Source organism: Pongo abelii, chromosome 13 (genome assembly GCF_028885655.2).
Source record: "Pongo abelii isolate AG06213 chromosome 13, NHGRI_mPonAbe1-v2.0_pri, whole genome shotgun sequence".
Taxonomy (NCBI): domain Eukaryota; kingdom Metazoa; phylum Chordata; class Mammalia; order Primates; family Hominidae; genus Pongo; species Pongo abelii.
In genome coordinates this window covers 52,938,146-52,962,864 of record NC_071998.2, presented here as the reverse complement: position 1 = coordinate 52,962,864, position 24,719 = coordinate 52,938,146, and the positions used below count along the sequence as shown (strand labels likewise).

Genomic DNA, 24,719 nt, shown 5'->3' with positions numbered 1-24,719 from the left:
TAAAGTTTACAGACCATGTATCCTAGCTACCTCATTTCACAGATTATGACATTGGGGGCTAAGAGATATTAAGTGACTTCCTTGAGTGAAACAGTAGCAGACCAAAAAAGTCATGATTCCCAGCATAGTGCTACTCATTCATTTATTCATTCATTCACCCACTCACAAACCTGTATTAAGTTTTTGCTATTTGCAAGACCCTGTCAGTTAGGCCATGTGGGAACTAGAAGGATGAATTTATCAGTCATCCAAGATTCTTACAATTAAGTATTACAGATAAGGTACTCAAGAAACAGTTCTCATTCACATAATTTGGGTTAAAACAAAAAGAAGACAGCTTTCTATATACTTTTGGTCCAGTCTTTATGTTTTTTGTTTTGTTTTGTTTGTTTTCATGAGTATCCTGACTTCCTTCTAAGAACTTCCACCTGAGAACTGACCACAGCGTCAGCATTCCACATGGGTATGTTTCCTTTCCCCTTTCCCATTTCAGTGGTTTCCAATTTCTTTTTCTTTTGCCACTATAAACCTTTTGCAAAGGAAATATTAGACAGAACTCCTACATGTCAAGCAAATTAAAATAGTGGTGAAATTAGAGTGGAGGATATAATCACCCTATCATATAGGCTATTTGTCCACATCATATTTGTCCCTACAAAGGCCTCTAAGGCAGGGGTCCCCAACCTCTGGGCCACAGACCGGTACCAGTGGCCTGTTAGGAACTGAGCCACACAGCAGGAGGTGAGTGGCAGACGAGCAGGCACTACTACCTGAGCTCTACCTCCTGTGAGATCAGCAGCAGCATTAGATTCTCATAGGAGCGTGAACCCTATTGTGAACTGCACATACAAGGGATCTAGGTTGTGTGCTCCTTATGAAAATCTAATGTCTGATGATCTGAGGTGGAACAGGTTCATCCCAAAACTATAGCCCACCCCCACTCCCACACCCAATCCATGGACAAATTGTCTGCCACGAAACCAGTCCCTGGTGCCAAAAAGATTGGGGACCACTGCTCTAAGATACCTTTTGCTTCTTGGAACATATTTGGAAAATCATGTAGCTCTCAAATTATCCCTATGTCCTGAAGCCCACCTTACCATCAATCCTCAGAAATACCCAACCCATGTCAGGCAACTTCACACTTTCTTTCTTCAGGCAGCACAGTTGTCTCAGGGAGGGAGGAGAATGCTATTAGCAAGAGGAGTCACTAACAGCTTCACTCACCTGTGCCCATAAATTTTTAATGGTGTGAAAAGTCTGTGTATTTTTTATGGTTCTCTATGGCTCATATAAGAGGGACAAACAATACATGAAAGTTCAGAGATGGGGACAAATATCACTTTAAGCTGGGGATAATCAGGGAAGAAGAAAGGTTTCATGGAGGAGGTGACTTTTGAATCAGGAAGAAATGGAAACAGCAAACTCTTCTAGATAGAGGAGACACTAAGAGGAAAGGCAGAGAGGCAGGAAGGTGTGGGAAAGTGCACATGACCCCATTCAGAGAGGAAGCCAGGTGTGAGATAAGGGGGAAAGACTGTTAGGGGATGTATTGTAAACCACTAATTCCAGGCAAAGGTTAGATTTTACTTACTAAGCAAGAGTGCTTCAGTTAGATCCTAGCAGGAAATGGAGGGCATGCTTAGAAGAGGTAACTGAAGCAAGTTTAATTTACAAAGGTGTGTGCAGCATTAAGGGAAATCAGCAAGGGATACTGAGCATGCCAGGATGCAAGAGCAGGCAGGGAAGGTGACTATTCCTAGGTCTGAAGGAGAAAGGGGAGGGAGCAGTTCCCAGAACCCTAGTAAAAATGGCAATGAGAAAGGTCCATCTGGCAGGGCCTGTGGCCTTTAACAGAGGGACAAAGTCAACCCACAACTTGTCTGGGAGGTTGCTAAGGAATAGATACCCCAACCTCACTCTCAACCCACTGCAACACTCTTTTTCCCCTAGACTGAGCCCAGTCAAAGACAGAGGGAGGAGCCCAGTGATGCAGTCTACAATGTCATCATCCTGGAACATGAATAGAGCGCAGCAGGGTGAATAATGAGTCTGCAGGAATTAATAGAAATATCTGACACAATAGGGAACTATAAGAGGTTTTGAATAGGAGAGGCCCCTGAAATGTGCTCCAATATTACTGAGCTATGTGTGGCCCACAGAATGGAAGAGGAACAGCTCTTGCAATAGGTCTGAGGAGAGAAGCTGAATACTTGGACTAGGGCGATGGTAAAAACTGTGGAAAGAAGTTTTAAACAAAAAGTTTTAAACCATGCTGCTTCCAGCTAGATGAACTTTTTTAAAAAAATTAGTTCCTCACTCAAATTTTGGGGAGGTTATATATTTTCTAATTATAAAAAATGATTTTTCTTATTTGTGGGCTTTTCTCCTCAGATCTGAACCTGTGGTCTTGGGAACCAGGGTGACCTGATATGACATCTAAAGAAGCTTCTGGACTCTGAACAAGAATTCGGTGGCCTGCAGAGCTTGCCATTTGCACTTTTCAAATGCCTTTGGATGACCCAGCACTTTAATCTGAAACCTGCAACAAGACTAGCCAACACCTGGCCATGAAACCTGCCCCTTCACTGATCTGAACTCACCTCTGGAGCCTATGGCTCTGAGCAAGCACTACTGCACTTTACAGAATTACCCCACTGGATCCTGGACCCACAGAATTCCTTGAGGCTCCTTCTTGCTGCCAGACTGAAAGCAAAAGGAATTATTTCCCTTCAAGTTTTCTAAGTGATTTCCAAAAGCAGAGGTGTGTGGAAATTTCCAGTTACAGAAACAGATGGGTTGCCAATAGAGTTATTTTTTATCTACAGCTTCCTCTGGGTACTAGAAGAGGCTATTGAGACTATGAGCTCACAGACAGGGCTTTGCACAAACTCAAATCATAATTGACATGTTTTATGGATTACTGGAATCTTGATAGCATCTGAAGTTGTTCTAATTAAGAGAGCATTTAAATATACACTAAGTGCACAAATTGTGGAGTAAAGTCATCAAGCTCTGTTTTTGAGGTCTCAGTCACAAAGCATTTGTTTTAACCTGTAATGGCACCATGTTTAATGGTGGTTTTTTTTTAAACTACATCTTTCCTTTAAAAATTATTGGTTTCTTTTTATTTGTTTTTTACCTTAGAAATCAATTATATACAGTCAAAAATATTTGATATGCTCATACGTTGTATCTGCAGCAATTTCAGATAAGTAGCTAAAATGGCCAAAGCCCCAAACTAAGGCTCCTTTTCTGGCCCTCAATATGACTTTAAACTTGACTTTTCAGTGCCTCAGTTTGCACATCTGTGATACAGCAATGCTAAGTAGTCAAGGCCTTTGATAACTGGCACTATGGAAATCCTGCAAGATCCCACTACATATGTGTGGAGCAGAAGGGTAACTCAGCTACAGTAACAGCTTAATTTTGTTAAATTTGTTCTTTATACTGGAGCCATGAAGCTCAGAGCATTAGCTGACCCTTGAACTATTCAAATGGGCACATTAGCTAGTATAACAGACTTAGATAGGTGGGCCTAAAGCAAGCTCCTTAACTGAGCAAAATTTGGGGCTTATGAGAATGAAAGCATGTGAAATTGACTAACAGACAAATCATACATCTCAGTTTCTCAATTCTCATGTAAATCAGAGAATGCCTTTAAAGAATAAAACTCAATTGTTATTCTTCAACGTTCTTTATATATTCTACTTTTGGGTAAGAGGTTTGCTCAGGGTCTTGCAAGTCAGTCAGTTTAATATCCTATTATGCCATTTGGCTCCCAAAGACTTGAAGGCCTTTGAGGCAAACTTGGATGCACTTTTCAGCAGGGTTGGGTCCTAGGGATGCTTGATCTGGGCCTCCTGCTGGAGGAGGAGCACTTCCTAACACCACAGAGAGCAGGGCAGGAGACAAGGCGTTCTTCCCTGGAAGCAAGCCCACCTATGCTGCCCCTACTCCTACCCATGCCCCAGATATGTGATTGGCGTGCTGAATGCTTGGGTAGTTTTGTTTAACTCTGTTAGGAACCCAGTGGCATAATGGCTTCTGTCAAAATATTCCCATCTTTGTTCCTAGATTGGGGCTATCTTTTAGATTACCAAATAGGGAGAGAGCAATCTAGCTGTAGTATCCTGAAATCTAGGTTCTGTCAGGGGAGAAAATCATAAGGCATTGTGTCTTAGCTTCAGAAATTTTCTATACTACAGCATGCTATCTTAACACCTAACATTTATCAAGTACTTGCTATTGCCCAATATTGTTAAGCATTAAGCATTTTACACATACTATTGGAACGAATCATCCCCAAAGTCTCTGAAAAAGACACTATTAATTACTCCATTTTACAGATAAGGAAAGGCACAGAGAGGTTAAGTAATTTGGTTAAGGCTGCTTGTTCAGTTTGAAAGGGATGGAATTAGAGCAACAAAGCTATATTTTTTGTTACACACCATAATGTGCCCTGATTTCCTACCATATGGGGTTTAAAGTGGTATTTTTATACTGTGTGGTCTCTTTGCTGGTCAATAATTAACTTCAGAAACAACAGATGCTGGCGAGGGTGCAGAGAAATAGGAACACTTTTACACTGTTGGTGGGAGTGTAAATTAGTTCAACCCTTGTGGAAGACAGTGTGGTGATTCCTCAAGGGTCTAGAACCAGAAATACCATTTGACCCAGCAATCCCATTACTGAGTATATACCCAAAGGATGATAAATCATTCTACTATAAAGACACATGCACACGTATGTTTATTGCAGCACTATTCACAATAGCAAAAACTTGGAACCAACCCAAATGCCCATCAATGATAGACTGGATAAAGAAAAGGTGGCACATATACAGCATGGAATACTATGCAGCCATAAAAAAAGAATGAGTTCATTGTCCTTTGCAGGGACATGGATGAAGCTGGAAACCATAATCCTCAGCAAACTAACACAGGAACAGAAAACCAAACACCACATGTTCTCACTCATAAGTAGGAGTTGAACAATGAGAACACATGGACACAAGGAGGGGAACATCACGCACCAGGGCCTATTGAGGGGGTGGGGGGAAAGGGGAGAGGAGCATTAGGACAAATACCTGGATGACAGGTTGATAGATTCAGCAAACCACCATGGCACATGTATACCAATGTAACAAACATGCAGGTTCACATGTATCCCAGAATTTAATAATAATAATTAATTTCACTCTTTTCCAGGGAAGTGTTATAGGAGTGTAGGTGGTGTGTGGGTTCTGGCATCAGAGATTCAAACCCCAGCTCAACCAGGTATGAGTTATACAACTCTGAATATATTGGTTGACCTCTAAGCATCAGTTTACTTCAATATAGTGAGACCTGGCCAGGTGTGGTGGCTCACGCCTGTAATCCTAGAACTTTGGGAGGTCGAGGTGGGTGAATCACTTAAAGCCAGAAGTTCGAGACCAGCCTGGCCAACATGGTGAAATCCCATCTCTACTAAAAATACAAAAATTATCTGGGCATGGTGGCACGCACCTGTAATCACAGCTACTCAGGAGACTGAGGCAGGAGAATCGCTTGAACCTAGGAGGTGGAGGTTGCAGTGAGCCAAGATCACACCACTGCACTCCAGCCTGGGCGACAGAGCCAGACTTTGTCTCCAAAAAAAAAACAAAAACGAAAACATAAAAAAAAAAACATGCATATATATATATATAGAGAGAGAGAGAGAGAGAGACAGATAAATAGATATAGTGATATAGTGATACCCCATCTCTGCAAAAAATTTAAAAAATAAAAATAAAAAAAATGTAAAGGGGCCGGGTGCAGTGGCTCACACCTGTAATCCCAACACTTTGGGAGGCCTAGGCGGGTGGATCATGAGGTCAGGAGTTCAAGACCAGTCTGGCGAAGATGCTGAAACCCTGTCTCTACTAAAAATACAAAAATTAGCTGAGAGTGGTGGCGGGTGCCTGTAATTTCAGCTACTCAGGAGGCTGAGGCAGGAGAATCATGTGGACCTGGGAGGCAGAGGTTGCAGTGAGCCGAGGTCATGCTACTGCCCTCTAGCCTGGGCAACAGGGCAAGACTCGGTCTCAAAAAAAAAAAAGAAAAGAAAAAGAAAGCAGTTATCTTTCTCAGTTTATCATGAGGATTTCGAGCACAGGTTTTGTCATCACCTTAGACTCCTAGAGAGCAGGGAAGGAGTGAGATTTTTGCCATGTACCTGGTACGTGATAGCTATCTCATGCATGGTCACCTCTGAGACTCACTATATATTGGGAGAATGGCTACTATTAACACTTCTACTTTTTTTTTTTTTTTTTTTTGACATGGACTTTTGCTCTTGTTGCCCAGGCTGGAGTGCAATGGCACGATCTTGGCCCACAGCAACCTCTGCCCCCTCCAGGTTCAAGTGATTCTCCTGCTTCAGACTCCTGAGTAGCTGGGATTACAGGCATGCACCATCACGCCCAGCTAATTTTGTATTTTTAGTAGAGGTGGGGTTTCTCCGTGTTGGTCAGGGTGGTCTCAAACTCCCAACCTCAGGTGATCTGCCCGCCTCAGCCTCCCAAAGTGCTAGGATTACAGGCGTGAACCACCACACCCAGCCAACACCTTTACTTTTTATGGCCTTGATATAATGGGCTAAAACATATATAATGGCAATGCTTAAAAGACTTAGATGAATTTTAAGTCTGGAAAAAAAAAGTACTTTTTACGAAAGGAGCAAAAATAGCATTCAGGAGAGTTTGAGGAATTGAGAAAGACCAAACAAACAAAAATCACCTATGATCTCATCATCCAAGCACAAACAGTTTCATGTTTGCTGTTTGTTTCTGCTCTTTGTCCATTTATGTATTTCAGTTTGGCTATGGTTACAACATGTAATTTTCTATACTTTAAAAAATTTGGGGTTGGGCACAGTGGCTCACACCTGTAATCCCAGCACTTTGGGAGGCTGAGGCGGGCAGATCACCTGAGGTGGGGAGTTCAAGACCAGCTTGACCAACATGGAGAAACCCCGTCTCTACTAGAAATACAAAATTAGCTGGGCATGGTGGCGCATGCCTATAATCCCAGCTACTCGGGAGGCTGAAGCAGGATAATCGCTTGAACCCAGGAGGCGGAGGTTGCAGTGAGCTGAGATAGCACCATTGCACTCCAGCCTGGGCGACAAGAGCGAAACTCCATCTCAAAAAAAAAAAAATTGTCATCTACCATAAGCTCACACTTATGTTGCTGACAAGTGTTCCTAATTATCATTTTTAATGGCTGCATAATATTCTACTGAGTGGCTGTGATGAAATTTAATTAACTGTTCCCCTATTAATGGAAGATAACCATTGCTTCTGGGTTTTTTTGCCACTTCAGTTACAAGCTTTTGTGCTGGATATCCTCCATTTGACCCTCCAGTTCCACTCTCCAGCCTTCTCCTCCCTGCTTTGGGTCCTATGAAGCTGACTTGTATGGACTGTATCCGTGGGCTCCATTGCTCTCTGGCTTTTGATTGGGTTCAGCCAATGAGGACCCTGGCAGGAGATCAGAGGATGGGAGAAGAGTAATGCTGGGGTATTTATTCCCCAGGCTCTCCCTCTCCAGGGTCACTGCTGGCTGGATAATTCTCTCAACTAAAGGTCACAGCTCTTGCTGAATGACCCTTTCCACATGGCTCCATCTGCCTGTGGGTTCCAGTAACTGCTCTCTCCAATCCCCTTTTCATGTCTGGGTGCCTACGTGTCCCCTCACCCCCTGCAACACACGCACACATGTGCGAACACACACACACACACACACCTGTTCCTGCTAGCCCTTGGGTACTGCACTATTCCTTAGAGTTCCCTATACCCGGCCCACACCTCTACAAAGAGCCTCTTTAATTAGTCCTCAAATTATACAGTTCAATGTCCTAACTGATATATCATGCTATTTCAAATAATGCATGTCTTTTTACATCTAATTTCATTAGGATGGATACCTGAAAAGGGAATTATGCAGTCAAAGAATGTGAACACTTCAGGCTCTTGAGTCATACTGTCAATTTATTCTTGAGAAGGATCTGTTGGCATTGCTACCAGTGCATCCTTCCAGCACTGGATATTTTTAAATATAATTTTGCTAAGTCAATAGGTTAAAAAATGGTACTTTATGGTAATTTAAGTTTTCATATCTTGGATTACCCTCAAGTTTGCTTATAAAACCTGGTTATTGCTGTGCACGTTGTTATTTTGGAGTTTGTTTAAATGTTTCTCCCTTCCCCACTCATTCTCTAGTTGTATAATCTTTCCTTAATAATTCAATTTTTTAAAAGATCAACTTTTTAAAGCCTCAATGTCTTCATCTATTTACAGATATCCTAACAATAACACCTCTCTCACAGAATTATTGTGAGAATTAAATGAAAATAAGCATGTAGCATATAAGAAACATCCAAGAAACATGAATGCTTTCCTCCTTAATAATTATGCATGGAGTTTAATTAACAAATTATGTCTATTTTTTAAAAAAATTGTGTCAGTTTTCTTTCAAGTTTATATTGAAACTTACTTCATAAAATAATATTATAGATGAGCAGAACAATTCAGTATTATCCAGATTTGTTTTTATATATTATGTGACTTTAGAAAATTTGTAACCCTTTTAAGCCAAAATCTTTAAAAACTGTATTTATTTATTTTATTTTATTTTATTTTATTTTATTTTATTTTATTTTGAGACAGGGTCTCACTCTGTCTCCCAGGCTGGAGTGCAGTGGTACAATCATGGCTCACTGTAGCCTTGACCTCCCAGGCTTAAGTGATCCTCCCATCTCAGCTTCCCGAGTAGCTGGGACTATAGGCACATATCACCATGCATGTGTTATCTCAGGTCTGGTTTCTATTATACAGATCAAGTAATGCTTTGGTAGGCTACATATCTATTATCTATTTAATTTTTTTTTTTTTTTTTTTTGTGACGGAGTTTCACTCTTGTTGCCCAGGCTGGAGTGCAATGGCACAATCTCAGCTCACTGCAACCTCCGCCTCCTGGGTTCAAGCGATTCTCCTGCCTCAGCCTCCTGAGTAGCTAGGATTACAGGCATGTGCCACCATACAAAAATAATTTTGTATTTTTAGTAGAGGCGGGGTTTCTCCATGTTGGTCAGGCTGGTCTTGAACTCCCGACCTTGGGTGATCCACCCGCCTCAGCCTCCCAAAGTGCTGGGATTTCAAGCATGAGCCACCACGCCTGGCCCACATCTATTTAATTCTTAGAGCCAACCACCACCAAAGATTATTCCTGCCGGTAAAAAAAGCTGATTGCTACTCTGGGATCTCATCATCTACATTGAGATCAGGCAGCTTTTCCCATCTCATCCTTGGCCTATAGAAAGCAGCTGCCTGAACATGTTCAAGGGTGCTGGGGCTTCTCCCATTAAAGCATTTTTCAATGCTTTAGAGAAGAAACTATTCCTTAGGCTCTTTCAGGACCAGGTGTGGTGAGGGAAGAGGCACAGTTACATACAATAAATTACTCCCTTATTTCTATCTCCTTAGAGATTCTAATGGCTTAGGCCATTAGAATCCTTCCTATACATTATTCCAGAGAAATTCTGGCAACTCAACACCATTAAATGTAACCTACCAGTGAGTCCAAATTTCAGCCAATCAACTAAGCAAATAGTGCCGTTCACAGCTGCTCTAGCTAATACATTTGTTTCAGCTAGCTTTTATTGTAAAACAAACTATCCAAAACTTAGTGACTTAAAACAACTGTTTATGTTTTTATGATTTTATAGGATAACAATTTGGGCTGGGCTCAGTGGAGACAACTCATTTGTGCTCCATGTGGTGTCAGTGGGATCATTCATGCATTTGCAGTCAGTTGGCAGTTTGGCTGCCAGATGGCTGGTCTCAGATGGCTTCATTCATATCTTCCTATTGGTGCTGGCTGTTGGTAAAACCATGTATCTTCAGTAGGTTAGTCCAGGCTTCTTCAACATAGAGGCTAATCCAAAAACAGCAAAAAAGAAAGAAAACCCCAATGTGCAAGTGCTTTCCAAGTCTCTGTTTGTATCACATTTGCTAATAATGTTCCATTATCCAAAGCAAGCACATAACCATGCCAAAAATCAATGTGTAAAGGAATTACATGAAGGAATGATACCACTACTGTAATCGTCTACAACATTAAGTCCAAAACTATCTGGAAAGTGTAGTATATCAGGACTACCTTAATTTGGCCCCAGTTCAATGTTATCTTCTGTGCTCCCGGGTCTAATACCTTTAGAATTCATCCCCATACATATTAGCCTGGTTTCCTCTAATGTTAAGTTAATAAAATCTTATGATTCTTTTGAAGTATAAGACTTTTCCTTCTAAGCTAGACTCTGCTCTTCCCACCTCCGTATATTCCGGGAACTGACTCTAAATAAAAGCCATGAGAGTTGGGAGCACTGGGGCTGAGAAAGAATAGGGATCTCCCTTGGTGCCTCATATGGGCTTATTACAGGCTTTCAAACAAGGAAAGGCTAATATCATCAGACAAGAAATGAGAGGCTTCTTCCACTATCAAGGGAAACTCAGGGATGCTTGGGGGTTTCAACATTCTCAGTTTCATCCAAATCCACCAAAATGTCCCCATTCCTAGTCTCAGAGTCCTACTCCTTTCAAATTACTGAGAAACCTTTCATATATGAAACTTAGCCAGTCTGTGAATGATTGATTTGGGTTGAATTTTTCAGTCATGTCTTTCATGTCTAGTGATTCCTGTAATTAGAAGGAATAAGAGGTACTTTCAGGGCAGTCTTAGAAGCCCTCTGGTGCTCTGAATGATTTGAGGTGAAAGCCCTAAACTTGTTAGTTTCTTCCTGTAAGCACCCTGGTGCAATCAGAAGCAGCCATCCCACATTACATTCCTTATAATCATCTTTACTACCATAATGGTTAAATGCAACAGCTACTTGGCCTCCAGAAACTTGCCTTTCATTGGTATTCAACCCTAGCAAGAATAGATGATAATTTAATCAATCGTGATGCCATTGCATGACATAGATTACTAGTGGCAAAGAGTTCAGCTCTCAATTCAAACCAATCCAACACCAACAACAAATCAAATCAATCCCAGAATGTCAGAATTTGAGAATCTGTTTCCTAGGACCACACCTAGTATCAAGTACTAGTATCAGCCAGAGTCCAGTCATAAAAATAGAGTGTATTTAATATCAGGAACTTGTAATAAAGATATAAGAAGACTGAAAGAGCAAAAAAGTGAATGCCAAATATTAGAACTACAGAGAGCAGCTACCTTTCTGCTACCTATTGCTACAGGCATGACACATTCAGGAACTAGAAACAGGAAATAATTCCCCCTCCCACCTTCCAGTCCCCAAGGCCTTCCCATTTACTGAACTTAACAGGAAGCTAGTTGGCAAGGGAGGCTGGCAAATGAAGTTCGTCAAAATTCCAGCCCTGGCACATCAGAGCAGAGGAGAGGAGGATGGACTTAGAGTTGAGAACAGGAGGTAAATAACCAACTCCTCAATCAAAATTTATCTGGATGAAGTGGAGATGTATCCATTAAGAGATGAAAAATAAAGAGACTATAAATTCCAATTAGACTGCAGCACAAGGAATTGTCTTAAACTTTGTGGCATCTGACCCTGTAACAAGGGCCCAATGTATATTTGTTGATTAGTTTTATGAGAAAAATAAAAATTGGGCATCTGCTTTGACCATGAGCATAGGACAAAATAAACTTATTTATTTATTTATTTATTTATTTTCAAGACGGAGTCTCGCTCTGTCGCCCAGGCTGGAGTGCAGTGGCAAGATCTCGGCTCACTGCAAGCTCTGCCTCCCAGGTTCATGCCGTTCTCCCGCCTCAGCCTCCCAAGTAGCTAGGACTACAGGTGTGTGCCGCCATGCCCGGCAAATTTTTTGTATTTCTAGTAGAGATGGGGTTTCACTGTGTTAGCCAGGATGGTCTCAATCTCCTGACCTCGTGATCTGCCCGCCTCAGCCTCCCAAAGTGCTGGGATTACAGGCGTGAGCCACCATGCCCGGCCTTTAAGTACATTTTGTACAAGTTGTATCAAAATTCATTGGCTGCAAATAAGAGAAAACCTGATGCAAACTGGCTTAAATTTTTAAAAGATAATGTGTTGGCTTATGTAACTGAGCAGCCAAATGTGCAACTGGGTATAGGGGGTCTAACAAATGTCTTCAGGATTCAAATTCTCTCTATCATTTCTTCACTCTGTTTCCTTTTTGTTGATGCCATTCTCAGACAAGATATCTCCTCATAATTACAAGATGGATGCCAATGATTACTAAACCTTTCAGATTCAAATATTTTACAAGAAAAAAAAAGCCAGAGTATTTTTCTCAGCATTCTCAGCAAAATCCTGAGATTTACACTAGAAAACTTATGTGATGTGCCCTTTCCAGAACCAGTCACTGAAAGAAAGAGTATGTAAGTGATATCTTAGGTCTGGAGCTCCACCCAGACCACATGAACTGAAAGTGGAGAGTGAATCAAAGTGACATCTTTTGTGCTAAGATGTTGCAATTGCTCAAATGCATCTGTGGACTCCTCCTAGAATGTATAGCAGAAGGTGTTAGGTGTCTATTGTAAGAAAAATATCACTATCATATAACACCCCAGGGGAAATATTTCTAAATTTCAGGCAAAATATATTTTCAGTGTGTTGTCTTTCCTGATAATGTATTTCCTGCCTGTCATGGGATATGTCTGTGTTAAAGTGCTGGGCAGGGTTTGGACTACATGTTCCTCCTTGTGCTGGGTTTGAAACATTAGATTGCCAATGTCTCATTGCTGGTATCCAAAATGAGGTTTAATTAAGTTTGCCATTATAGCTAATCTCCATACCATGCACCAGACATTGCTCTAATAGCTTCACATGTATGATCTCATTTAAACTTCATAACTCAGTGTATTGTCTATTTTACACATGTATTAGTCCATTCTTGCATTGCTATAAAGAACTACCTAAGACTGGGAAATTTATAAAGAAAAGAGGTTTTATTGACTCACAGTTCCACAGGCTATACTGGAAGCAAGGCTGGGGAAGCCTCAGGAAACTTACAATCATGGCAGAAGGTGCAGGGGAAGCAGGCAGGTCTTACATGGCCTGAGAAAGGAAAAGGCAGAGCAGGGGGAGGTGCTACACACTTTTAAACAATCAGATCTCATGAGAACTCACTCATTATCATGAGAACAGAAAAGGGAAATTCCACTCCCATGATCCAATCACCTCCCACCAGGCCCCTCCTCCAACACTGGGGATCACAATTCGACATGAGATTTGGGCGGGGACTCAAATCCAAACCGTATCAACATGTAAGCAAACTAAGGCCCAGTGAAGTTACATAAATTGCTCACATCACACAGCTAGTAAGTGGCAAAGCTAGATCTTAAGATTTTGCAAGCCAGACATGACATCAGGCCAAATATCCTAGACCTGTACCAGTCAAGCCTTCATTATATAGTATTTTATAATTATATATGTGTTTGGTTTTCTCCAACAGCCTTTGAGGTATTAGGAGCAGGACCTGGTATTTTATTCATTTTTATAGTCCCAGAACCCAGTACAAGGATTTGCACATAGAAGATACTTAACAATTATCATGGAATTGAATTGAAAGCAGTGTGCATGGAGTCGAGGCAAGAGAGGCCAATATGGAAAAATATTTAGTGAATCTCCAGCATGTCCAATGGAGAAGGGTCTCTGTCCATCTAGCCCACATGTTCCTACCACCTGTCAGATCTATTCCTCCTATGTGAATGCATCAGTCATGTAGCTTGTTGACACTAGCCATTAAAATCATTCCACCATCATCATCCTTTACCCCATCTATGGTCTATGCTTACTGAGAAACCTGAGTATAATTTGACTTATTATATAGGGTTTTCTATAGGAATAGACTTTTTAAAGCAACTTCTGATATGCACGTCAATGGCATTTCTTATAATAGAAAAGTCCCTTAGGAGTTTGGGTAGTATGATCCAGTTTTTTAGTCTAATTCTGAGTTTACTCATAGAATCAATTTTCTAGACCTTTGAGATAAGACCTGGTGATGTCAACAAGAATACCATTTGACCCAGCAGAAATACCATTTGACTCAGCAACCCCATTACTGGGTATATACCCAAAGGAATATAAATCCTTCTATTATAAAGATACATGCACACATATGTTCATTGCAGCACTATTCACAATGGTAAAGACATAAAATCAACCTAAATGCCCATCAATGATACACTGGATAAAGAAAATGTAGTGTGTATACATCATGGAATACTATGCAGCCATAAAAAGGAACAAGATCATTTCCTTTGCAGAGACATGGATGGAGTTGAAAGCCATTCTCCTCAGCAAACTAACACAGGAACAGAAAACCAAACACTGCATGTTCTCACTTACAAGTGGGAACTGAATGATGGGAACACATGAGCACATGGGGGGAACAAAACACACTGGGGTCTGTCAGAAGTGGGGTTAGGAGGAGGGAGACCATCAGGAAAAATAGCTAATGGATGCTGGGCATTAGGTAATGGGATGACCTGTGCAGCAAACCACCATGGCACACGTTTACCTATGTAACAAACCTGCACATCCTACACATGTACCCCTGAACTTAAAATAAAAGTTAAAAAAAAATTTAGAATGGGAAAAAAGGACAGAAGGAAGTATGCTAAAATATGAATAAGATTTTGTTAAAGTTTTGGGGTTGTATGTAATTTCCTTCTTTTCTCTGTTTTACAAGATTTTTTGTAATGTAGTACAGTAACTTTCATAAAATGTTATTTTAAGTAGTTTTCCTCTGTGACATGGAAATGAGAGCTCTGTAGAGCTTACTGAAGAAACATCATGGTGTTCAGAAACAGCAATGGTACTCCTGGCAATATGTGTTATTACGAATATGAATATCTGTCAATTGTTTACAAAATTTTGGGGGATCCCTCTAAGGAGTTTTTTCTTAAAGTTGAGGAAAAAAAAACCCTAAAAGCTCATTTTCTTTCCTTTCTTCCTCTCCTTTGTTTTCTCAACTATAAAATTAGAATGGCAATAACAGTGGCTATCTTTGTCAATGTCATGAGATTATGGATAATTTTTTTTCTTTATATTCTTCTTGTATTTGAAAAGCTTAATAAACATTTTAAATTCAAAAAATAAATCTTTAAGCAATTCTTTAAAAATATTTTGAAATTTTAGAATTTCAGCATCTGCTTATTATAAATCAAAAGGTCACATAAATGGCAGATAGAATGTTTCTGGGGCAAAATTTTTAGATGCGCAACTTGTGTTTTTTCCCTATGTCAAGTGCAAACTTTCACCTGTGTTTTTATGAGAATCTAAAGAGAAACTACAAGAAAAGTGTACTAAGTTAAAGTCTGAAAAGGCACTGAGTTTGCCAGCATCCTGCCTGCCTAATCAAACATCATGCAGCCTCAGCACAGAACGCATGACTGAGCTGCGTCAGAACATGTGAGGGTCATGTGATTGGAGGAGCTGCCAGCATCTTTCCACTAGTGCTCTGGGGAGTTGTCTTCAAGAACTAACATCCTGAAGGCAGAAAACTCAAGGGTGGGGAATGAAAGGGGTCTTTCCAAAATATAAAAACTTTTCTGAGTGTTCTCAAAATGAAGACAAAGAAAGAACAGCTTCTGTGTGTGAGTGTGTTATAGTGGAATGTGACATTTAAAAGCTGTTAGGGAAAATGCCAGTCTGGCAGGCTACAGCTGTATCCCCTGAGAAGCAAAATGGAAAGTTTAAGTCCAGGTTGACCAGAGCCTCTACTTTCTTACATTCATCAACGAGACAGGGTGATTCACTGGACTACCCTGACAGAGTACCCTCCCTTTCAGGGCTGTGTGGCATAAAGGCAGCTCATCTAGTCCCCAGGGTGTTTCAGACTCTGTCTTGGGACTCTGAAACCCCCAGTCAGCACTGTGTACTTGTGAGAAATACAAAGTACGTATTAGATATGCTCTACCTTGAGTTTGAGGAATGTATAGTGAGCTGGAGAAATACACCACAAAAAACAAAGCTACATGCAATCAAGTGACTGATAAGTGGGACCAGACCATAAGACCCAAAGGAATTCAGGGTGGGTGGGAGCTCCCCATCGACAAGAGTAGTCCAAGAGAACAGGGAGGGAAAGAAAAATGCAATTTGGGAGGCCGAGGCTGGCGGATCACTTGAGGTCAGGAGTTTGAGACCAGCCTGGCCAACATGGTGAAACCCCGTCTCTACTAAAAATAAAAAATTAGCCGGGCGTGGTGATGAGTGCCCACCAGTTACTTGGGAGGCTGACGCAGGAGAACTGCTTGAGCCCGGGAGGCAGAACTTCCAGTGAGCTGAGATCACGCCACTGCACTCCAGCCTGGGCGACAGAGCAAGACTCCATCTCAAAAAAAATTTTTTTAAGTTTACAAAGCATTTTCAAACGTCTTGTTATACTTGTTGAGCCTCACTACCACCTGGTAAAGGGAGTAGAACAAATATTCACATTTTATGGATGAGGAAACTTGGGCTTATAGAAGTTAAGTAACTGTCTAATTTATCCCATTTCTTTTTCAGTAAAGTTACCAGTTTGGGCTGGTCATGGTGGCTTACACTTGTAATCCTAGCACTTTGGGAGGCTGAGGCAGGCAGATGGCTTGAGCTCAGGAGTTCAAGAACAGCCTGGGCAACATGGAAAAACCTATCTCTACAAAAAATACAAAAATTACCCAGGTGTGATGGTGCACGCCTGAAGTCCCAGCTACTGGGGAGGCTGAGGTGGGAGGATCAACTGAGCCCAGGAGGTCAAGGCTGCAGTAAGTTGTGAATACACCACCGCACTCTAGCCTAGGAAACAGAATGAGACCCTGTTTCAAAAAAAAAAAAAAAGTTACCAGTTTGGTAGCTTAGGGAGTTACAAGTTTGGTAGCTCATGGAGTTGCCATAGACATAGAATATATTGATTTTTAATCACAGCACACAAGATGTACATTTATATCCTTGTGAATAAGTGAATATGGTTGAGAGAAGAGGTTAGGTTGACAAAGCAACTACTAAAAAATTGTCTTTCTTTTTCCCTCTGTCTTATGGGTAACTTGGATGAAAACATAGAAGATGAGCTTATAATATATGATGATTAATAAAGTAGGGAGAGAGAGTCAGCTGGATAGAAGAGTTTCTATTTTAAAATCTCAGGTTGCCACAGTGGCTCACACCTGTAATCCCAGCATTTTGGGAGGCCGAGGAGGGCAGATCACTTGAGGTCATGAGTTCAATTCCAGCCTGGGCAACATAGCAAAACTCCATCTCTACAAAAAATACAAAAATTAGCCAGGTGTGGTAGTGTGTGCCTGTGATCCCTGCTAATTGGGAGGCTGAGGTAGGAGGATCACTTGAGCCCAGGAGGTTGAGGCTGCAGTGAGCCAAGATTGTACCACTGCACTCCAGCCTGGACAACAGGGTGAGGCCCTGCCTCAAAAAATAAAAATAAAAAATAAAAAAATTAAGTCCCAGGTTGAATCACTAGGTCAAAACCAAAGAGGTAGAATGTAAGGTCCTGCTTTTGATCCACACACCTAAGATGGAAGAGCAGTTTATTAGCAGTTAATATGAAAAAGTTCTGGGGATTTAATAGAAAAGAATTTAAACATTGTCATACTCATAAACTACAAATGTGCCATAAGTACAAATGCAGGTTGAATTGAAATCCAACTGCTTAAAGACTAAGGAGCTTGGGCGTGGTGGTTCATGCCTATAATCCCAGCCCATTAAGAGGCCAAGGCAGGCGGATCACTTGAGCCCAGGTGTTTGAGACCAGCCTGGGCAACATGGCGAAACCGCGTCTCTATAAAAAATACAAAAATTAGCTGGGCGTGATGGCGCACACTTGTAGTCCCAATACTAGGGAGGCTTAGGTAGGAGGATCACCTGAGCCCAAGGAGATCAAAGCTGCAATGGGCCATGATCTCACCACTGCACTCCAGCCTAGGCAACAAAGTGAGACCCTGTCTCAAAACAAAACAAAAACACTAAGGAGAACTTCAGCAGTATTGACAGGACACTGCTCAGAACTGGGAACAAATAGTCCTATGGAACCTACTATGTCTAGGCCAGCCTACCTCTAGAATATTTTGTTCTATTCTGGGCCCAACTTGTTAATTGGGACATGAATAAATGAGAGTAGATCTGGAGGGAAGCACCCAAGATAGCAATCGGGCTTGAAGCCACCCCTAGACTAGGAATACTGGAAGAAGCTGGGTGCATTTCTCCTGGAGAAGAATTATCAAGGGAAGACATGAGAGCCAAGATCAATAGGTGCAAGTTACATTGAAGCAGAATTTGGCCCAGAAATGGAAAGAATTCACTAACAACTAGAGCTATTCATCAAAGGTTAACCTCCTGGTTCCTGGATATATCTACATAGCCTGGAGCTACCATTTTCAGGATAGTCTGGAAAGTATTCTTCCCTTAGGTGATGAATTACAAATCTTCTTACTCTAAGATCCCATAATTCTTCAAATCAGACACTTAACTCCTATGAGCCTCAGTTTCCTGAGAAGACTAAAATGAAATAGCTTGTAAATCCCCTTCCAGCTCTACCTTTCTATGAAGTACTTGGTACTAAAGGGTACCCTTGTTTATATTTCACAGAGATACCAGAAACAGGAATCTTTTATCTTCAACTTGACTCTCAAGATGTTATCCTCAAGTGAACTTTTTTCTACCAGCTGAAATATGTCCTTAAAATCTTTGAGTCAATGAATCATGAAATGAGCCAGGTTTTCAAATCTCATTTGTAGGGTTCCTTAAGAACTATGTCCACTTGCCACATTCTTTTCTGAATATTATTCTTTTTTTCTTCAACCCTGTTTTTTAACCCAAACATCCTGTTTTCAAATATCCTGTTTTCAACCCTCTTTGTATCTAAGGATGGAACGAGGCTGATGACACAAACAAGAAACTTGTAAAACATAGCAAGTATCTGCCTTTTATCTGGTGAATAATGTCAGGACTAGAGAAGGGCTGATGTGAAATTCTGGGCTGGGCTTTAAGGCTTTAAGGCTTTAAGGCATAGTTTTGTCTCAAAGAATTGCCTCCAGACAGGACAAGTCACTGTAAGCAAAGTGTGTGGCTGCATCTGGACATGATAGGAGGCGAGCTGGGAAGTCCCTGCCCTTTCCCTGCACATGCACTTCCCCCATTTCTCCATCTTTCTACCTCAACGCTTCACCTTCAGAGATTATTTCTTTTAGGCCTCAAAGCATTTTTAGACTTTAAGTTCTTTTGTTGCTGTTTATTAGCTCAACCAGGGCCATGTACCAGAACTTGGGGGAAAGGGCCATTTCTATGGAAATGGAGATAGGGTCCAGGCCTATCCTGAGAAAGTGCAATCATGAGGAGACCATCCTGTTCTTTTTCATGTGTTTTATCATTCATTTGGTACTAAGCACTGTACTAGGCACCAAGATAGAGAGATAGTAAAACATCAGCCTTGTCCTCAAAGGGTTTGCAGATCACAGAAGCCCTCTCTCTCTCTCTCATCTTTTACATAGGTGATATCCTATATAACAAGAAGAGATGTCACAGGATGACTAAAACAGGCAAAGCAGCTGGAATATGTGTGTGGCTGGGGCAGCCCATGGCAGGGCCTTAACCCTAGTAATGACGCTGACAGCTTTAGTCACTGAGGGGAGTGGCCAGTACCTGCTGGTTTGGTCAATGGGGGACAACAATCAAGGGAGGGAAAAGTGATCTTATTAGGACTGGAGGGAAGTCAACAGAACATCTCAGCCAAGTGCCATACATTTTTTCTATAGAGTTCTATATTTTCTGGAACTCATATACAGAATTAAGTAAGAGTCACCCTGGGCTATATTGGTAAGGGCAAAGAGCTGGAATTTCTTACAACTTTCTTTTGAAGCCTCAAGCAGCTGAAGGCAGATGGAAGAAGTAACATGTGGTGGTGGTTCTCAGACTTTTTACCACCCCTAAAACACTGAAGATAATTCCTCACTCTCCGGTCAGTAACAACCACTGACTTCTGCAAAGATTCACAGCCATTTGGGGTACATATAAGAATATCATGGAGAAGCAGGAAATGGGGAGCAATTTCATAAAGCTTCCTACTTCAGTCTAATATAACCCTTTCCCACCTGCCCAGAGATGTATAGGTAGCTTGCCTGAGTTGAATCCAGCTCTGCCATTAACCAGCTGCATGACTACAGACAAGTCATTTTCTTTGAACATTAGTTTCCTCATATATAAAATAATGAACCTTACCTGGCAGTGTTATTGAGAGGAACTACAGAACCTATCACAGTTAGTATATAGCAATATAGCCTGACCTTTTTTTTTTTTTTTTTTTTTTTTTTTTGAGACAGAGTCTCACTGTGTTGCCCAGGCTGGAATGTAGTGGCACGATCTCGGCTCACTGCAACCTCTACCTCCCAGGCTGAAGCGATTTTCTTGCCTCAGCCTCCCAAGTAGCTGGGATAAAGACACCCACCACCACGCCCAGCTAATTTTTGTATTTTTAGTAGAGATGGGGTTTCATAATGTTGGCCAGGCTGGTCTCAAACTCCTGACCTCAAGTGATCCACCTGCCTCACCTCCCAAAGTGCTGGGATTATAGGCATGAGCCACTGCGCCTAGCCCATAAGGCTAGATCTTAATGAGCAATTAGCTACTAGTATAATAATTTGTTTTAAAAGCTATATTATAGGATAACAGAGTCTACTCAGTCAGCCTTTATGCAAAAGTGAAAATCTTGGGATTCTCAGAAATATGCTCTCAACAGTAAATGCCCTATGTAATGAGGTGCACCAGCTTAGGCTGGGGCCACTGGGCCCATAAAATCTTAATTGTTAAAATTAAGAAGTTGGGTGCAAGGACAGAGAAAAGCTACTATTCCCAAGTTGCCAAATTTAAAAAATTACCTATCTGGAAGGTAAATTTTTTTTTACCCCTTAACAGATCTTTAAGTGTATAATAGAAGGGAGATTCAAAATTTACATTTGAAACTGATTGTTTGAGGGGAAAAAATCTAAATAAAAATTTTAACAATCACATAAATATAAAGCCAAGATCTTAATCTGGAATGGGAAGGTTAAGACCATTCATTAATTCAACAAATATTTACTGAGCAGCCCTGAGACTGTTTTCCTTGGGGTCTGGGAAGGGGAGCCATGGTCAATGGACTCTTGTTATCTGTAGGAATATTGATCCCTACCACAAGGTAGAGGGACAGGGAATAAAGGGGAGAGACTCCTCCTATAAGGGTAGGGGATGTTCTAGAGGGCCCAGTTTGATATTTTTCTTTTCTGCCTTGTTATTTCTTCTCATGATTTTCTTTCAGTAAAATCTCTTTCCCATATTTCTTTCAGTAAAATTTTGTTAAATGATAGTCTTGTTCTCTGTTTTGGGGAATTACAAGACGGACTCTTAATGGGGCTCTATTAGTAGATGGTAAGAATTCCTGGGAATTTCCAGAAATTCTTTGGGAAAAGTCAGAGACTAACCTTCTCACAGTTACATAAGGGGATGAAGCTCAAGGTTATTTGGGCATTAATTAGAAGTGTGGCCCGTTGAAGGCTGGTGAAATCTGGACACCTCTGCTATACATGGTCCTTGTGGATGGTTTGAATGATCTTCCCAAATTGGCTGGGCACATTCCCATGATATCAGGCTGATGGGCATTAAATTATGCAAATTAGTTCACATGCTGGGGTACAATGCCCTGAACCAGCTGACTTTAATGGACTGCAGATTGCCAATCCAAGGCTATGTTCTTTCATTCCTTTCCTTGCCTTACTTACTTATCATTCATCCTTCCCCTAAGTTCTCTTGGGCCTATTGCCCAAATAAAAGTGAAGAAATTAACACATATGGAAGTGTGCTATGCTAAGTACCATGTGGGGTATTTTGCATAAATTATTTTACTTAACCCCTTACAACACCTTGGCAAGATAGGCAGGATTATCCTCATTTTATTGATGAGAAATGAAAGCTGAGAGTCCTATCTCCCAAGTAACACAGCCAGGTATTATAACAGTCCTGGGGTCCAAATACAGGCTTATATAACTCCAAAGTTCTTTACATTATACCACCAAGAAAAATATATTTTAGGATTCACCTAATTAAAACATAATTAAGAAGAAAAATGTATTGGGAGAGATGCTTGCTGTTTTTAAGCAAACACACATGATTGCCTATCAGTGAACATTGACCTCAAGCTGTAACTCAAACTGGAGCTGCAGGGGCTCAGATTCAAACACTTCCTCTCCACTTACAAAACTGCCACAAAGGAAAATGAAATGGTAAAAGGCAGTTTCTGCCAAATCTTGGCAAAACCAGCTAAACTTTCTTGGTCAGTGGGAGTAGAAGGGGTGATATCTCTCTGTCCTGAGGAATCAAAAAGTTGCCTACCAGGTTAATACAAATCTGACATTTCAAACACAAGTTGTTTTACGTATCTGGGCTCAACAGTTTAAGTTTACAAAGTATCCCCACTCATCCAAAATCATGTGTCCATATAAAGGCACATCTGTGGTCTACAGTTGGATAATTCACAGCCCTCTTATCTAGCACTGGTCATTAGAAAATAGGGCGGCTGTGTTACACAACCATGCAGATGGTGCCCCCTAGTGTTGCACAATGACAAAGCCCTGAAAGCAACCACCTGAAAGCACAATCTAGACTGGTGCTTTTCAAACGGACTGTGGTAAAGAATTGTTGTTACTCCTGACACTCAGAGCCTCCTTCCCTACCAGTTTGGGTCATGCCCAGCTATAAAGCAGGATGGCTGTATCAGTGAAATGTGAAATTGGGCAAGAGCAATCCATACAATAGCAACTCAGGGACCGTTTTATATACCCCAAAAATGCTTAAGAATATCTGCTGCTCCAACTATTTGCAACAACAATATTCTTGTTTCATTAATGGGAATGTTAATGGTAATGTTGTTTCATTAATAGACTATTTTTCAGAATGGTTTTAAATTTACAAAAAATGAGCAGAAAGTGTGGAAATTTCCTATGCGTCTCCTCACCCCACTCTATGATTTTCCCCTGTTACAAACATTTTGCATTATTGTAGTATGTTTGTTACAATTGATGAGATAATATCCATACTTTTTGAACCTAAGTTGTAATGTAAGAATGAGTGGAAACCACAGATGCAAATATTTTGTGCTCTAGGAAACCTATTAGGAAATTACTAAATCCTGGAACAATGTAAAGTATGGCACACATTCTAAAGAGCAAGTGTCTATAATGATATATACATCTTACACTTTTTGTTTAATATGAATTTAATTAAACAGAAAATTGTAACTGGCAAAAAAAAAAAAAAAAAAAAAAAAAGAATTGTTGTTACTTTGTTTTTTTCAGTCTCCAATCCCTCACAGACCAATACTTTTATAAGCTATAATAAAAATAATTTAGCGGAAAAATTAAATAAGTAAAGATATTACAAATAGAAGACTTAACCTTTTTAATCATTAGATTCAATAGACTTAAAATTATTCTATAAAATTGCTCTAAAGTTTCTACACTCAGTTCCTTTGCAGACCAGGAACAACAGTTTGTGGATGGGCACGAATGCACAGATCACGCTTTGACAAACACTATACTGCTTCACTTTTTTTCTTTTTTTTTTTTTTGAGACAAAGTCTCACTCTGTCGCCCAGGCTGGAGTGCAGTGGCGCGATCTTGGCTCATTGCAACCTCCGCCTCCCGGGTTCTCATTGCATTCTCCTGCCTCAGCCTCCCAAGTAGCTGGAATTACAGGTTTGCACCACCACTCCCAGCTAATTTTGTATATTTAGTAGAGATGGGGTTTCACTATGTCAGCCAGGCTGATCTCAAACTCCTAACTTCAGGTGATCCTCCCGCCTCGGCCTCCCAAAATGCTGGGATTACAAGCATGAGCCACCACACCTGGCCCATTGCTTCACTTTCAGTTACAAAGACTTACCATGGGTTCCTTCTAAGGTACATTGAACCACTTGACCCTCAATGTGGTGTCCACCTATCAATTAACTACAAATTCTTTCTTTCCTCTTTTTTTTTTTTTTTTTTAACTCAAGCAACCCGCAGGCTGGCTTAAAGTGGTCTTTAATTACTAAAGACTTTCCCTTATTTAAAGAAATAGGGGAAACTTGGAGGTCTAGATTAGATTTCTTTCCAATGGTTGCTATGTAACTTTGGGTAAGACATTTGAAAGATTAAAGTTGCTTCTAACGGCACTACAGTAGAACCTCAATATTTGCATGTTTCTTCCTTAAATTTCCCCTTTCCCTGACACTGTACATACACTTTCTAAAATTTATTTTTTACTTTTTACTTTTCAATTTTTTAAGGAAATAGAGATAGGGTTTCACCATGTTGCCCAGGCTGGTCTCAAACTCCTGGGCTCAAGCGATCCACCCGCCCCAGCCTCCCAAAGTGCCTGGCCCCTGTATGTACACTGTTAAAAGAATCAGATACCAGCAGGAAAGAGGTAAAAAGAGAATATGTAAGCAGAGATACCAATTTGTGGTAAGCATTCAAATTGGTTCTTATGTAGTCCTATTGTGGAATTTGATTTAAAAGCCAAAACAGACACCACTATATCTCCCCTTTATATCTTTCCTTTATCATCCTTGTTTTGTGGTAATATGCTTCTCTATCATCCATTGATGATAGAATTACAACATTATGGGTTGTCTATGCTGATTTATCAGAAATAGATTGGGGTAATGG

The 24,719-nt window shown here is 40.7% G+C and overlaps 2 protein-coding genes across 8 annotated transcripts in view; one reads left to right on the top strand and one right to left on the bottom strand.

The window, feature by feature from the left end:
- The window catches only part of PDCD1LG2 (programmed cell death 1 ligand 2), a 61,326-nt gene extending 57,634 nt beyond the window's left edge, over positions 1-3,692 (top strand). For 2 of the 5 annotated variants that reach the window (XR_002916224.3, XM_054519963.2), the window contains exons 7-8: positions 400-463; positions 2,395-3,692. Coding sequence is in view for 4 of the 5 variants with exons in the window: in XM_054519963.2 (XP_054375938.1) it covers positions 400-432 (33 nt within the window). In the remaining variant the exon portion in view is untranslated. The remainder of the gene's footprint in view (positions 1-399; positions 464-2,394) is intronic. The other 3 variants (XM_024251967.3, XM_024251966.3, XM_054519962.2) reach the window with 2 other exon arrangements.
- PLGRKT (plasminogen receptor with a C-terminal lysine) overlaps positions 1-24,719 on the bottom strand; it is a 278,175-nt gene that overhangs the window by 214,694 nt on the left and 38,762 nt on the right. The gene's annotated exons all lie outside the window — the stretch shown is intronic.